Source organism: Camponotus vicinus, unplaced genomic scaffold, assembly GCF_025532165.1.
Source record: "Camponotus vicinus isolate PSW18456_S1 unplaced genomic scaffold, iyCamVici1.0 SCAF_6, whole genome shotgun sequence".
In the NCBI taxonomy this organism is placed as follows: domain Eukaryota; kingdom Metazoa; phylum Arthropoda; class Insecta; order Hymenoptera; family Formicidae; genus Camponotus; species Camponotus vicinus.
Window position 1 is genome coordinate 521,876 of NW_028141978.1, and position 21,013 is coordinate 542,888.

The 21,013-nt window shown below is 32.4% G+C and overlaps 2 protein-coding genes across 3 annotated transcripts in view; both read right to left on the minus strand.

The window, feature by feature from the left end:
• Positions 1-345, minus strand: part of LOC145972657 (pleckstrin homology domain-containing family G member 5) — an 85,676-nt gene extending 85,331 nt beyond the window's left edge. The window contains exon 1 of one of the 2 annotated variants that reach the window (XM_083101422.1): positions 252-345. In XM_083101422.1, the coding sequence (XP_082957548.1) occupies positions 252-290 (39 nt within the window). In that variant the 5' untranslated portion in view covers positions 291-345. The remainder of the gene's footprint in view (positions 1-251) is intronic. The other variant, XM_083101419.1, reaches the window with a different exon arrangement.
• A 6,791-nt stretch (positions 346-7,136) lies between these two features.
• Positions 7,137-21,013, minus strand: part of LOC145972659 (uncharacterized) — a 50,279-nt gene continuing 36,402 nt past the window's right edge. The window contains exon 5 of the mRNA XM_083101425.1: positions 7,137-7,420. Coding sequence (XP_082957551.1) covers positions 7,309-7,420 — 112 coding nt within the window. The 3' untranslated portion in view covers positions 7,137-7,308. The remainder of the gene's footprint in view (positions 7,421-21,013) is intronic.

Below are 21,013 nucleotides of genomic sequence, written 5' to 3' on the forward strand. Positions count from 1 at the left end.
CGACGCTCGATGAGACGATTTCACTTCTACACCAACTTCACTTATTTCCTATTTTTCCCCACGCCATTTCAATTTTCCGCTTGGGTTCGTCTAATCTCTCTGGATCCGAGTTGGACCAGAATTTTCATGACAATTGAAATTTTCAATCGTTAATCGCGCGAAAAATAAACGGAGTAGATAGACCGCATATATATAATAACGGAGTAGATAGATCGCAAATTTGTTAACTAATAGCATTAGCATTCACACACTTTGTCATTATACACGGCGACAGATTTTTCCTCGATCATATCTTTTACTTGCACTTCCGGTCGCGCGCGAGCAAACGCTTTGACATGTGAGCGCAAAAATTGCGGCAACGGACTAAGCAAGAAATTAAGGAGACAGGTGAGGCGAGGTTCGATAAGCAGTTTGTTGGCTGCGAAAAGAGAGAGAGAAAGAGAGAGAGGAAAGAGAGATACACGTGGGAGAGAAAAACACGAATGCCAGTCACCGACAAGGAGAGATACATTTGTACACGGAGAGGGGGATAACCGCAGTGGCGCTCAATTATAGCCGCAATATGGTTACATGGAATTGTGGCCAAATGATTATGACTAATCATAAGTACTGTCTGAGTCGGCATATCGGCAAGTATCGACCGATTGAGCTCTACAGAAATATTTTCCAGAAATGGAAAAAAGACAGAACAATAAAAAAAAATATATATATATATAATTAATATAAATAATTTTGTTTCCAAATATGTGTGTGGCTATGTAATATTAAAAAAGATATATATATTGTGTATTTGTATGCGTGTTATATAATGCTTTTCTTAATATTATTTAATTTTTATTTTTCTTCTAATAAATATATAATCTCTTCAAAAAATTCTTTGCCCAAAGAAGAATGAAGAATTCTTTTGGAAAATGAAAAAATAAAATAATGTAAAATATAAAAGGATAAAATAAAATTTTTCTCTATATATAAATGTGGAATACTAATCATGGATAAATATACTATTATAAAGCTCATATGACTTTAGCATTAAATGTATTATCTTTTCTGCCACTACATTTGTTACTAGTGTATTTAATTTATATTTTCATAAAACACAAGATAATTTCATAAAATTAAATAACACCGAATAAAGTTTCAAAGTTAAATTCCCAGCTATAATTTGTAATTTTACGCCAACTGTTGATCCAATCGTGCTACGTTAATTGCTCGGAAAACTGTCCTGTTTGTCTTGTTTGTGTTTGAGCTATCAAGATCCTTATCCTTACATACAGTCCAAATTGAAACCCAATTTACGTTAATTTACGACTAACACGATCAAGATATCGCAAATTGCGCTTATATTTACATATATACGCGTCGCGTTTCTTGATTTTTGTTAAGTCGGAGGTTTGATTTTGCATTTAATTAAAAGCGTTTGATTTTCCGGGTTACGGACTTGGAAGGTAAATAGGAGCAAAGCTCAAAACCCGCGAAAACCATAAATTTTCCAAACTTGTAAAGTCTACTTAAAACCCACTGCACCGCTCCCGGTAAAACAAAATTCGTGAAGAACTTTTTCGTCTTTCTCGACTTTTCAAAGGAAAGCTCCCTCAAAGTTTTTAATACAAAAGCACTTTGTCGCGTTAAATCTCTATAAAGTCTATCGTTCTCAAATGTGGTATTAGTGAAATAAATAGGACGTCTTCTCGAAGAGCGTTTTCGAATGATTAATGCACATTGTAATAATATGGCATATGTAGAAAAAAATTTAGAAAAAATAATCTTTTCTCACATCAATATTGTGCTTTTATCGTAACAAAAATATCTATATGCTAAATTAATATCAAAGAAAAATATTGCAATCAATTTATAACAAAATATAATTTTGAGTTAGATATAAATTAAGATAATAGGTTAATCGGTAGATTATAATATATATCACATATATTTGAATTATATATGTACGCATAATTCAGCTGAGAAAAAGTTGAAATTATATCCATTATGTATTATTATCGAAAGTCTACTGCAATATCAAGAATTAAATTTTCTTCCTATTTTTGGATAAATTGAAAAGATATATGCGTGTGTATGTGTGTGTGTCCCACTATACATTAAAGAAAGATTCTTTATTATTCTAAAAACAATGAATTTGATTTTTTATCTCTCTATAAATATTCTCCTATAAATTTTAAACGCTCGCTTTATATACAATAATTAACACATAATTTTTAAATTGATTTTTATTATTATGATTTTTATCACTTTCTTCTTAAATTCCGTTTAAACTAATGTTTTTCATTGTATCGAATTAAATAAATAACAATAATTTTTGAATTATAATTCGTAGCTAAACAATAATTTAACTTTTGCATTTTGGATTGTCCTCCAAGAATAATGTATGACTCTTGTCTGTAATTTAATCACTCGCGATAAAATGCAATAAATAGCGAATGTGGGTTATCGCTGCTACAAGTTCGGCCATACAGCCTATGATGTAACACGTGTCGTTGAATTTTACGAGTGATACCTCGGTAGACAGACGCTGATGATTCTTTAACGATTTATCGCCGACAGCAAGGGATCTTTGATTTACTCGCGCGACCGATTTTTCGCTTAGCAATTAGAGTAGCAAATCCCTCCCGTGGAAATAAATTACTCGTTTACACTTCGTTAACTCGATTTCTATGGTGTGCTCTGAGACAGGTGATCGCTATCGCGAGCGAGATTTCTGGTAATTTGTATTACGCCGCCGCTATTAGAACAGCAATTAAATGCGAAAGGAATTGTAAAATTGCGGCGATTAGATGCGTAAGGGAATTGTAAAATTATAGCGTGCGCACGCTCGACTTTTACAGAGCTCGAGATGGATTTTATATGCCTTACATTTTTCCAGAAATTTTTTTTGCATTTCTTTGATTTTTTATTAATTTGTAATTCAATCGAAAAACAGCCGCATCCATTATGCAAGACGTTTCTTCGTGTGCATTATATTAACGTAATTTTAATCATAACATTATGATTGAGATTGAATTATTTTTCATTCTAAGATAAGGAAAAGGAGAATCATTTCGATGACTTTCATGCACTTTGACAAAATTGAAAAAATGTTTACTTAAAGAATTTTATATTGAAAAGAAGGATGTAATAGTTTCTTTCTTTTTGCTGGAGTGAAATATTTTGCAATCTAGCATAACGTAAATTTTAATCGATAGAAATAAGAAAAAGAGTTAAAAAAATTAATAAAAATTGAAAAATTGCATCTATTGTTAACTTGTTTTAAAGAAAAAATACACGACAAATTAATAAAAAACTTTTAAATATCTCGTATATGTGGATTAAACTTAAAAGATCGTACGTGACAGAGTCACGTACGTTTCACATCATTATTTTTACACTCAAGAAATTCCATTACGATATCCATTTATCCGCACGAGTCCCCTCGCGTAAAAACAATAATTATTCTTCCGTATGTTAGCTAGATCTGAAATGACGCAAGAAATAAAAGATTATATTCGCATTTCGTAACCGAACCGCGTCTCGGGGCTTTCGTATCGCAAGAAAGTTGAGAGTTACCGGCGTCCTTTTTTCGCCGCGAAGCCGTGTAAGATAAACGATGGAGAACAGGTACAAGACAGTACGAGATGGTACTTAAGCGGATTACACCCGCGCCGGACGGAATGCGCGCGTGCCTGTCGCGCAGAGAGGAAGTTGGCAAAATTTCCTTTCCACGTGCTGTTCACGATGCATTTGCATGGGAAACGCGCGCGTCGCGGTCCCACATTCCGTAATTCGCATAATAAATGGCGTAATGAGTCCCTGCAACATCAGGTTCCCACGAACGTCGCGGTTTGAGAGCTCAAGAGTGCTCGTCGATCGACTATTACGAGCGACGTCGAGAATAAATGAAATCTTCTCGATCAAATCAACCAGAGTGCCACGATAAGCTCTCACTTTATGTTAATTATTACGAATTACTAATTGTAAGTATGATTTTCTCTTACTTAATAGAATGACAAAAATTAATTTTTTGTCAGAAAATTAAACATTAAGTTACTATGCAAACTGCTGCATTAAAAAACTTAATATTTGTAATTTTATTTAGAATATATTATATGCGCTCTTTTTTCTCTTCATTTTTCTGACATCTAAATAAGTCATTAATTATCAAAGAAAAAAAAGGATAAAAAGATTAGTAATTACGAATTAAAGAAAAAAAACTTGAAGGTAGAACTGGTTTTTGAGGGTCACTAAGTGTGAAAGAGTTAAGCGTTCAGGGACGTTTCGAGAGATTGTCTAGATGAAGAATGTTTCTCAGCATTTTTTTTAATCCTCCCGCTAATGATCCAATCATCAACAGAACAAACGCGTGGAATATTAAGACGGTTCTATGTCAACCAAGCACGATTGTCGTTATCCTGTTTTGTCGAAGCTTGGTAAGCAACTGCTTCTTTTTGTTCGTCTCTCACCGAAGACATTAGCCTCACGAATACACGAATATTCTCAGATAAAATATGCATTTCTTTTTCTCCTCCGATCTTTGGACGAAACAAAGCCATTCAAGAAAAATGTATATATTCATATAACTATTTGTCAGATCTTTTAAGACCCGTGTCATGAAACGAATCGAACTTTGGAGTTTCTCTTGCATTTTATATTAAATAACCGAACATGTATCTTTAAGAAAAAAATAAAATAAATATAATTAATAAAAAAATAAATATAATTAACTTTCCAATTTTATTTTAAGCGATTTTATTTATTAATTCGAAAGAAAGACACGAAAAAAAATTCATTGTTAAGATAAACTTTTGTCGTCCAAATTGGATAAATTGCATTATATGCTGAATTCGCATGTAATGCCAATTCAGGCAAAGAGTCGTAATAGCGATTTTACTAAGCAGGCATACATAGTTTCCTTGACATCCTTAACTGAAATCTTCTTAAGGTATGCAAGAGTGACAACATGAATTATAGCAACGCACTTGTTGCGAGACCTTTAATCCAAATATATTTCGTCCTATTTTAAATACGAATAGATCTTTTATGAAAAGATATATCCAGGATATATATATTTAAAAAATTCTCCGTATATAATTTTACTTCATACTTTTCTTCTAACAAATACACACACAAATATTAATACTTGCTTGGTAAAAGTTTAATTGTTCAATTGTTATCCATCATGTTTCTCACATTTCGTAAATTATATAATCAACGATTTTATACCATAATCATTTTTTAACGCATGCAACGATGCACAATATAGCATAACAATACAAGTTATTTTCTACGTTAATGTGTCGCAACAACGCCTGCCAATTCGATACAACTTCCTACGACACGCGGATGTTCCTACTCAATTAACATTATCCGCGGTCGGAATTCGCTTATTAAATATAGTCGAGTACATTAATAAGTGCCCTGTGCGTTTATATTCAAGAATCTCATCACGCTCGATTCGCCGATTCTTTTCGTTTTTTGCAAAAATTAAACAAGTAAATCACGCAATTAAATATGGCAGCAAAAAATTAGAATTACTTTATAAAATTTTTAAATAATTTTAAATAATTAATTTTTAATTAATTTTAATCTTGATAATTAATTTTAATTTATGACAAAAAAGATGTTATTTTTTATTTCATTGAGAATGTATGCACAAAATTGCATCTCGCGCGCACAGCCCAGCATCCAGCCGCATCCTTATAAGGCAGATGACTTCGAGAAAGGTGGCTCATTCCCACCTTAGACACATGTGCATGACACATCGACTGGGCGCGAGCATGACACATCGGCCAACATTCGTGCGTACATATACATATATGCCCAATTGTATACACGTGCATTTATGACACCGCGAGATTGGGATGCTTATTCTTTTCATTCTTACTGACTCTCGTGAATTATTTTATGGATCACCGAGATTTCTTTCATCGGAATTGAGTTACAGAATGGCTTTGAAATCATGGTTAAAAATAAAATGTAACATAAAATACTTTATTATCCTTTCTGTCTCCGCGATTTTCAACTGCTGGAATTAAAGTGATAGTATGATCTTTGAAAAAAGTAATGCGCATTTTCATGCATTATTGAATTCGTTGAAATATCCGATTATTTGACATCATGAGATTTCTATTATATAATATTTAATATTCAACAATTATATATCTTTTGCAATTTTGATTTTGTATTCTTAAAATTAAGATCTTCTGAAATAAAAATATTAAATATACTAAATTTATTAAAGACAACTAAGAAAAGAAAAAAAAGGCTCTACATGTACAAGCAAATTCAGAAAAATAAAAACTAAAAGTGTGAAACGAAAAGCACAAAATATAAAATTTTGCATTCTGTGCTCCATATGACTCTTATTTGCTTTGTAAATTTTCTTTATTAAAATAAATAAATCTGTTAATATCATAAAGTTATACATTATACACTGAAAAAAAGATGTTAATTTGACTAAATCGTTCAACTAAATTATTATTTTTTTAATTGAAATATTTAAGTATTTAAATTAAATAATACATATTAAATCTAACATAACATCTGTTTAACTTAAATATTGAACGGTTTAGTCAAATTAACAATTTTTTTATTCTCAGTGTATTATTTTAATTGTATTGTTTTTATATTAACATATTAAATTGATTTCGACATCTTCAATTTTACACATGCAGTTCTATAAGAAACGAGACATCCGGTATTTAATCAACCCACATCTATTGTTCCGCTTTCTTGTTTTCCTCCTGCTCGCGTAGGTTCAAAGAAGACTAAATAGAAGAAATAAATGATGAAAGATTCTTGCGGAAAAAGATAGTCAAAGCATATAGATGTTATTTACTTCCTCTATGTTACTTGAACATATTGTAAAAATTGATAAAAACATAGAAAAATTGTGTTTAAAATTTTGCCCCTGAAAAAGTTTATTGTATGCGAATTTATCAAAAGATATAAAGTATAAAATTTGGATACGCCTTGTGTGGATGCAGAAATATTTTTTACATTAATTTTTCTAAAGTCCCGAGAGGAATTATTTTAAAAATTTTAAAAGAGGAAAATTTTAAAAATTCGAAAGTTATATTTATTTGAAAATTGCTATTTTCCGGCAACTCACGAAAACAAACGGAAAAATTAATATACAACAGTCTGTTTCTAAATTAGACAATATATTCGTGCTTTAAGCGGGACTTCCGCGATTCCCGTCGGAGTTGGCAAAGTAGGTCGTCGTTTCAGCATCATTATGATACGAACTTCTGCTTTCTGGCGAGTTTCGACCTTCCGTAGATGGTGACCTTATCCGCGCAACCTCGGTCCCGATTGGTTCTAACAGTAAAGTTTTGGTTCGACAGGGCATACGGAACTTCCGGTCACTGCTATTCGCGATGAAGATTTTGGTATCCGGATTATTACAGGAATTTTATAATTTCCCTCGACACTAAAAATTAATATTATAAATTAATATTATAATTATATAAATTAATATTATAAAATATTCATATAAAAATTAATATAAAAATTTCCGCACACACAACATTTGCGCGCTCGAATTCTATACTTTACGCTTATTGATATAATAATTGATATATTATTAACTGTTTTGAACAATTTGTCAAATACGTAAATAGCGGCAACCATGGATCAAGATAAAGATTTCGAAATCAATAGACACTGTCAACACCGTTGAACTTTGTTTCATTCGATTATAAATATGCAACAAAAGTGAAAACGCACTAGTTATCGCCAAGTTTTCTCAGAGGTCATTTATTCTCGCGAGATCTTTAACCCGTATGATCTAGAATTACATACGCAAACTGGCAGCCGCACATCTGTCTGTAAACATGTGATCAACTTACGTAATGTACTTATGCGCGTATGTATATATGTAATTTATTATACTATATAATATTATATAATTTATTATAAAAAATTTCCTGCAAGTTAAAAAAAGTAAATATTTAAAATAAACTAAAATATACGTATAACATTTGCTATACTCGATATGCATTATCATTATTGCGAGATGATAATGAAAATGTCCTTGATAATGTCCTCAAAAAGCTTTAAAAATACTATAACGTTTTATTCTCCAACATTATTGTATATATTTTAAAATTTAATTGGTCAGTAATCGGAAAGTTTCTTTTTCTGTTGCAAATAAAAACTATACGTTACAATAATTTATACTTATATGTATATAATTTATTAATTATGCTTGTATTTCATAGTCATTTAAATTAAGAGATATTTTGATTATATAAAATCAGATTTATTTAAATTCAGATTATATCTTATTTCTCGATTACTCAGAATCGTTAAAATGAATACCGATATCTCCACAAAGATGTATTGACAATTGATGCCACATAATAACAGAACTTCTCAATTTTATCTGTCTCTAAAGATTGCCGTATTGGAACTCACCGAATTATTCCAATATCATGATAAAACATTATTAAATATAATTGAGGCAAACATTGTTCAGTTTTAATTAAAGCTCTTGTTTAACTACATCGATTTATTCATCGGTCCATCTCCTTGATTGATTCGCATCCTTTTCATCTCTAATCAGAACCAATTAAAATATTTTTATGCATGTATATAATATTTATATATATTCATCGTTCGAGACAAAATTCGAATCGGATGCTTCTTTAGCAAAAACGTAACAAAAGGCAGTGGCTGGCAGACTGACGTATTGTTAGAGTTTATTGTTGAAGGATGCATATTGAATATCGAAGCTAGATATGTGTATGAAATTCTAATTAAGGTCATGCGGCACAAAATTCCGCACGATTCTCGGCGACTAATCACTAATCGATAGTCATTCATCGACGCGCGCGGCGCGGAGACATTATTCGATTGATAGCCATTCAGAGACGAGAGAGTCAGTCAGCCATCAGATTCAACGAGCGTATGCGGCCATCGAATATTAATTAGCGATTATACGCGAAAAATTTCGCATAATAAAGCTTCTCGAAACAGATGAAGAGTAATGGAAGAGCCCGTTATCCGTTTCCACGATATTCAGCTTCGAGATACTTTACAACACGATTGCTACGCGATTGCTTTCGAGACCGTTTGTGTCTCGTGAAAATGCACTTTCATCTCTAATCCCTTTGTAAGCGACATTTCGCATCAAGTGTTCCGTTTCTGCAAATCGACTTAAAGAAAAAAAAAATGTCAATAACGCGGTGACTTCTCTATTTTTAGCTTTCATCCGAGACATCGTCTGGAAACTCACTCTCCTTCTTTATTTTTTCATGCTTTTTATTTTTACACAGTTACTAATAGTAATTTTTACAAATTACTAATTTGTTCATCAACTTGCACAATTAAAATAAATTGTAAATATATGTATATGTATATTTTTTTAAATATTTAATTATAATTCTGTAGCCTCATATGTGCACTCGATATTTGTTCCTCGCAAACATCATCGTATCGATATATGATCAGCGAGTTTATTGCGCATGTTTGCGCTAGTTTACCTCTCTAATTTGCGAATAATGCCTTAATTAAAATTTGATAGGTCACAGTAATTAGCGCTAATGCACCTTTAGCGCATGATAATTGCACGACGTGAACGCGGGAACACGTAGTGACGACGACGACGTGGACGGGCGCGCTTGATGCGGAGATAAACGAAATTGCTTTCCGCAACTACTGGACGATAAATATTTGCGTTCGTCGTGAACGTTTCTCGTTGTTATTCATTACAGCGATCTTATTATCCGATTCTTTATAGTCCATTTCGCCGCAGCGTAAGGTGAAGCGTTTTACTACAGCGGCGTACGTGTATCAAGGACGATATTATAACGTTTCCTTAAAGTGTTTCCTTTTCATTCTCACAATTTGGCGACCATTCTCTATCCTCTCATCTCTGAAAAAACGCCAAAATTAAAATATCTACGATCATATCTTGGCGAGAAGAATTTCAATATAAGGAAAGAGAGAAAGAATGACTTTTATTCTGCTAAATTGCGACACATTATATCTCGAAAATTTGTATTAGCATTTAACCAGTGTTGTATGAAATAAAAAATATATTTCTCTCAATATTTCGCATATTTATCGAAATTAATATATTTAGATTATAATATATATTATAATATATATTATAATATATATATATAATTAATATATAATTAATATATATAATTATAATATATTTAGATCAAGAGCAATCAATCAATTTTTCGAATTGCAGGAATTTATGTTCGCTTCTCGAAGACCGATTCTTAATAATAACAAAATTAAGACAAAATTAAGAAATTTTGAAAGAGTTACTTAAAGATTGAAAAAAACAATGAATGTCCGTATCTTTCATAAATAGTATATTTAATTGTGCAAGTGAAGAAAGATCCTTAACCACATTTATAGTGAGATCGAAAATATACCGTCCGCTCTCAGTGAACCCAAGGCAATGATAATCGTAATTAACATAACGCAGTTTAATATGTGTTACGGATATCGGAAATGTTCGATTTTGAATTGAAAAAAGAGAAAAGAGGAAAACGATACTCTTCCGCCTATTTCCCGGAGGGTGATAGGTTGGAGGCTCATGATTCCGCGATTGAATTGCTACAGGAATGTTGATAATCCTCCTCTCTATTTTATCTCTCTTTCGCTTTTACGCACAGATGCAATGTTACGCAATAAAAAACATATAGAAGGAGATACGGAATCACGGAATATGACAGCGCGCACAAGGCATATCTCCTTTCCTCGAGAAAAATCCAATCACTCTTGAGAATAAAGTAGATTGCACCATCGTAAATAATATTTCTTCCGTTTTCTTTTTCCTTTCTCGTAATTTCCACGGAAATCTAACAAAAAGATATTATCCAGAAGAGGAATTCCTTTATTCCTCGGGAAATTTCAGTTAATTAGTCGGCTCACAATTATGTTTTTAAGATTGCAATTCATCTAAACTTTTCTTGCATAGCTTATCTACTTAGCCTAAAGAAAGAAAATTTGACCTCTTTCGAGAAAATCATTTAGAATCAATTCAAATCTGTTAATATTTCTGAAACATGGCAGAATAGCATTAACTGTGAATGCAGATCGCGAATGAATATGCGTGTACATGCGATAAGCGTTTTCGAATAGATAAATAATTAAAATCGGATCGTTAAGAGCTGTCGGTGCAAAATCTGAATGCGCATCGATGAAAATTTTCATGTTTTATTAAACGTGAACAAGAGAACCTCATAAATAAATATGACTGTCATAAATATTCATAAGAAAAAAAGAAATAAAAGCAGACTGCATACGTTAACTTGACCGACAGATTTTTCAGAATTTATTATAGTATTTTATACATATAAGATGTCTAATTAAAAATCCCTTGTTCTTCTAGTTGCAAGCATTAGATTTCGAAATACATATAATCTATTTTAAGTCTTTGCGGGTTAATAAAAGCCAGACACAGGATGGTAGTGCACGAGTGTCACAAAAAATTAATTTTTTCCTGACACTGATTAAAGTGCACAGAGCACGCATTTTTTTTATCCATATATCAAGAGTAAATAAATCTCACGCAAAAAATTCGCGAGTTTTAATAAACTTTTCTTTTTCCTCCTGAAGAAAATGTAAAAAATGATTATATTAATCTATTTAATATATTTTCTTTAAAATTAAATTTAACAAAAATTTCATATATAAAAAAACAAGATTGCCATTAATAAAATGTGCAAATACAATACCCATCATTTTTACAATTCCAAGCGCTAGAAATGGAAAATATAATATCGATTTTTATATCATATATAGTTAATATCAATATCACATTAATCATCGAGGCAACAATCGTTTCAAATTCAACTCTAGCTTGCCATCTGGCGATCAGCCACGTGTGTATAAAAAAATCCACGTTGCGTGCAAAATCGCCACGTTTTAATAAAAATCCCAAAGCCATATAGATATCCTTTTATCTTTTCATATTTTTCATTGACATTTTTTGCAGATTGACTAGGATATTCGATATTCGATTTTAGAAGCGAGTCTTCGGAAAAAAATTACTACTTCTTACTACCCTCTACACTTAATGAATATATAAGTATAGAATAGGAAGTAGCTATTTTTTCCGAAAAGAAGTTATATCGATACTGGCGATCTTAAATTGAATTTATCACGTTGGATTTTCAAGCAACGTACGCTCGCAAGTACTTCTTCGCATCTGCGCGTTCGTAACGCGATTATATGAAACTTCTTCGATGATGATATTTCGAGACATGCTGAAAGAGTCTCTGTCAAGATTTCGTTACGAGTCCCCAAACTACGCAGTTCCTTTGAGTATGAGGACAGAAAATACGAAGAGACAGACGCGTCTAAATACTTGAGAGACTGGCTATTAATCGTCACAGCGTAATATCTATACTTTATGGTAGTTCTGGAAGATCTCGGGAAGTTATTAATCCAATAAAACTGGATTTGACGGCAACATTACGAAGCGCATTTATAAGTTTCACGGAAAATACCGATATCAAAAATTTAGTCATCTTCTTTGCGAACGTGCTTTCGATCTTTATATCTTCTTTAAATAATATTGTTAGACATACAATTGTAAAGATACATTTTTAACAATATTTATAAAATTATATGTGCAGAACATATCTAGGGAAGAAACTGATTTTGTACAGAAATAAATCGGAAACTTAAAATAAATTTTTTTCACGCTAAAATCACACTCTTTTTTTGATTCAATAATTAAGTATCAATTACATCTACATATATTAAAAAATAAAAATAAAAATAAATAAAAATAATTCATAATAATTTTTATAAAATCCTGTGTGATTCTGCAGAATATCATTGATAATAATATCGAATGTGATATAAAAGTATGAGATTAAATTTTATATTGCTATTATAACAATATAATATTATCATTTTTTTTTTAATTTTTTGGTAATTACGGGATTCGGACTTAATGTTTGCACGATTGCCAGTCATCTCACATAAAAAAAAATTTAATGTTGATCGACATCGAGTAGATTTATCGATGCGCTTTGTAATAATATTACGATGTCACTTTAGTGTTATTCGAGCATGTAATCATCATTCTGTTTCTTGACATCCAATCGACAGGGTAAGCATTGGAAAAGAGTCTTTCATCAGTTTTCTCAGATAAACGTCAGAACATCTTTAACATTTTTGTGCCCAAGTGTCAAAATATATTGTCGCCTTACGCTTTATACATAGCCCTTCTGATCGATACTTTTGTCCCGATTCCTTCTCTTGTTTACAGGATTCTAGATAATAAGAATCGGTATGATATGAATAAATGTATAAATAAATGTATATATGACATATAATGGTGGCACCGCCAGCTTTATATGTCGTATATACATGACGATATATTTTTCAATGGAACAATAGACAAGCAAATAAGATTATACGGAAAGAAAAAAAGAATTTTAATATTGTTGTCTTTACAAAAATAAATTATTAAAATCAATGCTTATAACATTAAGCTGTTTTATTTTATTAATTTAGAAATATTCTTCTCTCGCACCGATCGTTTTAAAATTATCAAAACTCAATTTTTACTCCCGAATGCTGCCAACCTATGGTTGGCAAAAAGACGGAGGGAGTATGCGTTTCACCGAGCTCGGATTGATTGTCCGCCGCGTATTCTCGATAACTATAACGTAGATCGATATCATCTTTTGCACATCAGTTTCTTTTTAATCAAGGAAGATTTCAAGTATATAATTATCGTTATTTATTCTATTAATAAAAAGCGAAAAAACAATATTATTTCGTCTATACGTTCTCTCATTGGCTGCGAGTGAATCTAAGAAGCAAAAATGATTCACCAATGAGATTCGTTCTAAGCATCCGTATAGGGAATATTAGTAACTTACAGGGCTGCGTTCGGAAACATGCCCCCGGGTATCATCTTATCCTTGTTTAACATTTGGTGAACAACAAGGATAAAATGATACCCGGGGGCACTCGGGTATTTCCGAACGCAGCCCAGGTGGACTTAAGAAGTGATAATAGGTTAGACGTAATCTGTCACGCGGGAATAATAGATTATTACATTATTATTATTTCTCTTTTCTCTCTCTCTCTTTTCATGACTTATGTAAATAAAATTTAAATTCTAGTTCTAATGAGATAAAAAGAATGATTAAGAGTTTTAGTCAACAGCGTAATGAAAGAATAATGAAAGAAGAATTCTTTCAAGGAGCGGTGCGAAAAATAAGAGAAAATAACAAAGATCCAGGGACTTGAAGCAGGTATCCAACATACGGTACTACAAGTATCGATCGCGGTGTAAAACGAGATTTGGCAAACGATACGCATTCGAAATCCTAACCATATCTCTGAATCGTCCTTGTAAACATTTCCTTTCGGAAGCGAAAAACAGAAAGAAAGAGAGTGAGAATCTCTCTCTCTCTCTCTCTCTCTCTCTCTCTCTCTCTCTCTCTCTTTCTCTTCTCGACAGAATTATTTCTATTACGGAAGAGCATAGTCAGCGCACAAGTTAGCTCGATCGAAATGGAATCCCGACATGACGAAAACGGTATCAAAGTCGTAATGTCACCGCATCGACATGAAATGGTATATCAACGATCAAATACTTAGGGGAAGTTGAGCTTATCGTGCGCGAGCTTTAACCGCGAAATTATTACTATCGGGTCCGATGGCGCTATACGCGCCACCCTATACGTGGAGCATGATCGATACGCCAAACTTTGACTGCAACTGTCCGATAATATTCGCCAAAAGTCAGAAGAGAAGACGAACGAGCTTACAAGAAGAGTCCTCTCTCTCTCTCTCTCTCTCTTTCAATTTCCGCAATATGAAATAAGATTATTTTTAACTATTTTGTTATTCGATAAAACCGAGAAATAACTTGGATTTCATTAAATTATTCTACTTTATGATATCAAAAATTAAAAATTTTTTATATAATAGTGCAAAATATGTAATGTCCTTATAAAATATAACATTCCCCGATATGAAATACTCGGTTGAAAATTTTATTAAGATATTACGATTAATCAGACTTCTGAAACATTAAACATATACATATATTAATATTATTAAATTCACTTTAAATAAAAAATTATGTATACACATCTCGGAAGAATAGATTAATCGATTAACGACAGGCGAAATAAATTTATGTAACTTTTTTCCCACTCCCCCTCCTCTCTCTCTGTCTCTGTCATTTGCTTATTATACTGAAAAGTTCATCACGCACATCCTTTTGCTCTCTAGGACATCAACTTTTTAGAGAGACAAAAAAGTGCTTTTACTGCACTATGCCAGAGAGGGATCGGTCCGCAATTATTGCAAATCGGACGACAAGAGTCGCGAACAGTGACAAATACCTTCTACAAAAAAGTGAGCGCAAGATGGCACGAATAAGATTAATTTTCGGCTGACCAGATCGACAAGTCAGATAACGTGGGTTAGGGTAAAAGGGCAAACCAGTCCTGGATCAACCTCTCAAGACTCAGATTACTACTAGAGCGGGATGAAATTGGATTATAGGGGAAGATCAGGCGGACGAGTAGGATCGAGAAATCATCTACTGCCGAGAACTAAGTTTTCCGAAAGTGAAACAATAAGACCCAGGGGTTGTTTTTCAAACGCAACGACGATAGGAGTCTGAATAATTTTTCAGAATGAATACAAATGAAAGTTTATTCTCGGTGTGGGGTGGAAAATCCATGGAAAAACTGCGATGCCCTACCGAATTATACCGATATCACGGGATCGATCGTTATGGTGCGTTCATTTAACGTAATCGCGGTTCCAGATGCGATATATTGAAACGTATAATTCATAGCTATGATTTACAATACAAAATTTAAAATTTAATATATAAAGAAATTAAATGAAATTTAAAAGATTAAACTCCACAGAAGATGTTTATACGTCCTATCTTTAAAAGTATGAAATATAAGAGTGAAATATTTTAATAAAACTTTTTATATTATAATACTAGAAAAAATATATTTGCAAATAAAGTATCAAAATTCTACAGATACATCAATTTATATTTTATCTATAAAAAAAGTTGGTTGTTAACGCAAACAATAAGTCTAAATTTATTTGCATATTTTAAATTTTCCGTTAAAACTTGGAAAAACTTTCCAATAAAGAATTGCCGTTTTTTAATATATATAATTATACTTTTAAATATATAATTATACTCTTTCTGTGTATAAAAAAATACAGAGATGTATGAATTAAATTTTTTTCTAAAACTCAGGATTTACATGATTAAAATGCACGACATTAAAATAAATGAAAGTCGTAAATTCTGAATTCGATGCATCGTTTCGGTAACTAAATTAACTTCGTCCTCGAAAAAACACGTCGACTGACAAAAATTGTCCGCCCACCTGCGATCCGCTACTAAAATATGCCATTAAACGTATGCGGCGTATATGTTTTACGCTAATTTCGCCGGTATTCGTGATTACTAGCCACATGATTTATTCGAGGGATTTAAATTAATCCGTCAAAGTAGACTAAAGTACTGATCATGATTCACAGAGTTAATCTGTAGGGCTAAGCATGGCTCTGTGTCGTGCCATGCTGTGTACTTTTAACAATTCAATTATTATAAAAGATAGTAGATAATATAAAAGATAAAGGTATAAATTTCTAGCGATACATATAAAATCCATGACACATAAAAAGATGTAAACAAAAAAATAAATCGATCAATCATAGCTAAATTTTTTAATTCGATCAATTGTAAGACATATTAAAAATGTAAACAAATAAAAAATGTCGACTTGCTTACGATTTTTGTATAAAGATTATTGTTAGTTGTGAATTAAATATGATAACTTTATTACACATTAAATCCGATTATTTTAATTCTCCGAATATTTTCTCCTAATTCTTATAAATGCGCTATGTTTTTTTTCTTCGCCATTTTGGAGGTTTATAATTTGTGTCTAATCACAATAAATCCTGAATTTATTTCGTTTTATATCAAGAAAATTACGAAAAATATGTACTATACTAAATTATATTTTAAAGACTTAACTTGTAATAAATGTAATCCTGCATCAGCAAACGACAAAATAGAACCAAAATCTTATAAACACTTAAATATATAAACAAAAACCACAACGAAATATAATATTCCCTATCTGAACTAAAATATCATCATTTTATTTTAAATTTATTCATTTCATTCTGTGCAAGAATAAAAAGATATTGATACAAATACGTGTGTCGAATGTAATATCTTCATTCAAACAAAATATACATACATATATATATATATATATATATATATATATATATATATATATATATATTGGCATCTGAAATTTCTTCAAGTATATTTACACACTGCATTAAAGCGTTTTTAAGGTTTTGGTACACGAAGCCGGAAATTAAAATCGATCGGCATGAATTCCGAGATATCTTCCGTAACGCGAATTTTTGGCAGACCTTTCCGGCCAATTCCTTTAATGACATTTTCGACTATCCCAGTAGTATCCCATCGCGTAACCGATCTCTCCTCCCGTTTCCAACAGTGCCTACATCGATTAGCCCCGAAATTGAATTATCGTGACGACGAAATCAAGAGAATCGAAAATAAAGTGGTAAGAAAAAGACAAAGGGCGCGTTGATAAGGAAAAGGGACGAGATTTAGCGAGAATATTCTCGCGAAATTATCAATTGTCATCCGACGAAAATTAAACGGGAAATTTCGTCCCAAGTCATAAAATTAATTTTTATGTTCCCTTGAGATTCTTTCGTATGTGCACGCATTGTTTATTTCTGACAAAAATTATTTGCCGCTTTTTAACAATCGTTTAACGGAAGCTTATCGCGCCAAAAGATTAAAAATCCGTTTAATTTTTCTCGCTTTATTTACTCATTGTTACATTTCTCTCGAAAATTCAAAAAAATATCTCTTTTAAATTGTATAAATATTAAAAATATAATAAGAACGCATATAATTATGTTATCGAGCATATAGTTAACGCGTAAAGTAATCTTATCGAGCAAAAAGCAATACGTTTTATGTTAAAGATAAAAATTTAGAAGAAGATAATAAACCATAAAAATTTGTATGAAAAATTGCACAATCATGAATTTCAATGAATATCAATATGATTACGATATTACAAATTTGACAGATTTATTTTCGCATTATTCTCCAACTATGTAAAATAACTATTCAAATATTTAAAGTTTTATTACATAATCCACAAATTATTGCACTTGAGAAGATACATTCGGGAGCAACGTTCAATTCCTCTTTATCACCTCGTTAATTGCAACGTTTCTAGCTGCATAGTTTATACTCTCCGCCCAGCGTTTAGTACTTCGAAATCTAAAGGATGAGATAGATTCTCTTCCGACGGAGGCTCTCTTGTCAAGTGATATATTGCGACAATGATAGCTGTTGCAACGACTTTGCCACGTGGCAATCCATTTGCAGTTTGTTTCATTGTTATCGTTATCGTGATCGATGATCAAATCATTTATCATCTCTCAATACCGTGACCCTTTTTTTCGAAATGTTCTATCATACTTTTATCCATTATTGCTCATTATAATCACATCATTTTGTACAAATTAAATTAAATTACTTACAAAATTAAAAAAATAACTTTAAAGCTTTAAATAACAAAATAAAATTTTTTACATAAAGTACAAATCCAATAAAAGATGTTAAGCAATATTTCAGCAATACACCGTTGTCGCGATCCAATTAGCAATAATACGTAATGAAGTCATATAATCATCCTTTAAAAGAAAAATGAGTCTAATTTTATATTCGGGTCGATCTTGGTCTTTTTTTAGCTTAATTTGAAGAGCAATGTAACAATGGCTAGAAATATTTACAGATATTTATAGAGAAAGATATTTATATAGAGCTTGCAATGTCCAATTATTTTTTTTATTCTCCAATAACGCCAATAGCCCCCTGCCCCTTCGCTCGGACACACACATCTTCTAAAAGTATCACATCCGAGTTGGCCAACAGAAAATTTGGCCGAGAAAGGGAAGAGCGCAGCCGGTTCGCAACAATAAAAATGATTAATGCCTCGACGGTAATTGTAACGTACGTTAATTGTAAACGTACGAGCAAACTAAAGCTAATTTATTAAGCGTAGCACACTCTCACTGCATATGCAAGTAATGCTCTTTATGTGTAGTAGAAAAATAAAATAAAATATGCGAAATAAAATTTGCAATTTGCCGCGATGAGCGGCGTTCTATATCTTTACCGAGCGGATGATTGAAATTCTCACAAAAAAACTGGTACCTTACATATTAAAATTTGAATTAACATTGTTCAATATAAATTCTTCTAGTTTTATGTAATCTTTAGTATATATTTACAACATGCATCTATATACATATATGCGTGTAAGATGTATCTTCTAATAATGCAATTTTATAATAGAAGTTAAAATATAATGTTGTTCGACATATATCGAGAATTCATTTCATTTCTGAAACATAATTTTCTTGAGTAAATTTTGATTCTTCAGCATAAATTGAATAAATAACGAAGTGTTAATAAAATTTACTCAATCAATTTTTACTACGTCGAATATTTACTTAGAAATTTCTGTAAAGTGTAAAATCCGCGCAAAAAACCACATTAATCGAGTGACAGATATGTGAAGCACTACTACGTGAATTGAAAAAAATCTTTTCGCGGATTTTCTGGATTTTCTATTTTATATATATATATAAAACGGCCAGTAAATGTGAATGAGATATTTAGCCTCGTCTTGTTACAGCACAATAAACTAATTGGCACAATGTCGTTCGAGCGTAACGTTTTAATTAGGGATGTTATTGAATGGACAATATAGATATAAGAGGAGACTAACCTCGAGGAAGGACGCTGACTGTCAGCTGGCGATGTTGTCACGTGACTTCAACACTTTTCCGACGAGTTCCCACGGATGGAGCCAAGGTGACAAAATTACGAGAACTCACGCGCGAAAGTGTTGGCGGAATAACGCGAGACCGAAATAATCTCGCGTATAAAATCGCGGATCACGGAGCGATTCTCGGAGATAAAAGTCCGGCGTCCTCCGAGCAGCCGCATCGTACAGACACGTGAACATGCGTCTCTCGTTAGGCGGAAATCAATTACCCCGATTCATCGACAATAATTGCGTATTATTGACATGTCCATAATTTATTCCACATAGAGAATGTCGATGAAATTGCAAGACGATCGATAGTCAACCCGCCCACGTGAGGTTTAAAATCGAATAATCGATCGACGCACTTAATCGCACTTGTTCGGCACAGAATTTGCGTTGTCTCACTTGTTCCAACGTAACTTTACATGTTCTCACTATTCTTCAAAATTATAATGATGTCATCGAAAGCACCGCGAAAGGGTGCATCTATCGTACGGTAATTGCCATCATATTTTACCAGAAATGAATAAGACACGATGTTTCCATGAGACACGCGTTTTCCCTCGCCTACGAATGTTTTCGACTAGACTGACTGTGGCAGAGGAACCGCGTGGCAGAGCCTTATACGGGCTGGCACGCTCACCCCCACTAACCAGCCAACCGTCTCGAATCATCCCCCCTTTCCTCCTATCGTTGCCGCCACCGCCTCCCCCAGTAAACTTTGACTCATTCCAACAGAAACGCTCGCCCTTATCGCCCTTCAGGTATACCACGTCTCGAAGTTGCCAGCCCTAAACGACAAACGCACCCTCAGGGGAGAAAACGAGAGTGAAGTTCTTTAACCTCCCAACGGGGGCTTTGTTCCTTCATCCTTCAATAAAATATTAAGAAATCTGAATCTTTGACAATCCGAGTTTTCACGTTGTCATCTTCATGACGCGACAATCATATATTCAAATATAGCTACTTATAAGAGGAAAGTCATGTAGGATCAACCAGGCATGCATTTCAGTAAACGATTAAATATATCAACTCTAAAATCCCCTCTTTTGAACACTTCTTTGAGTTTGCTTGTAACGTTAGAAAAAGTGGTTCTTCTATCGGAGCGGTACATCAATTAAGCTTTTTGTTTGACTTTACGA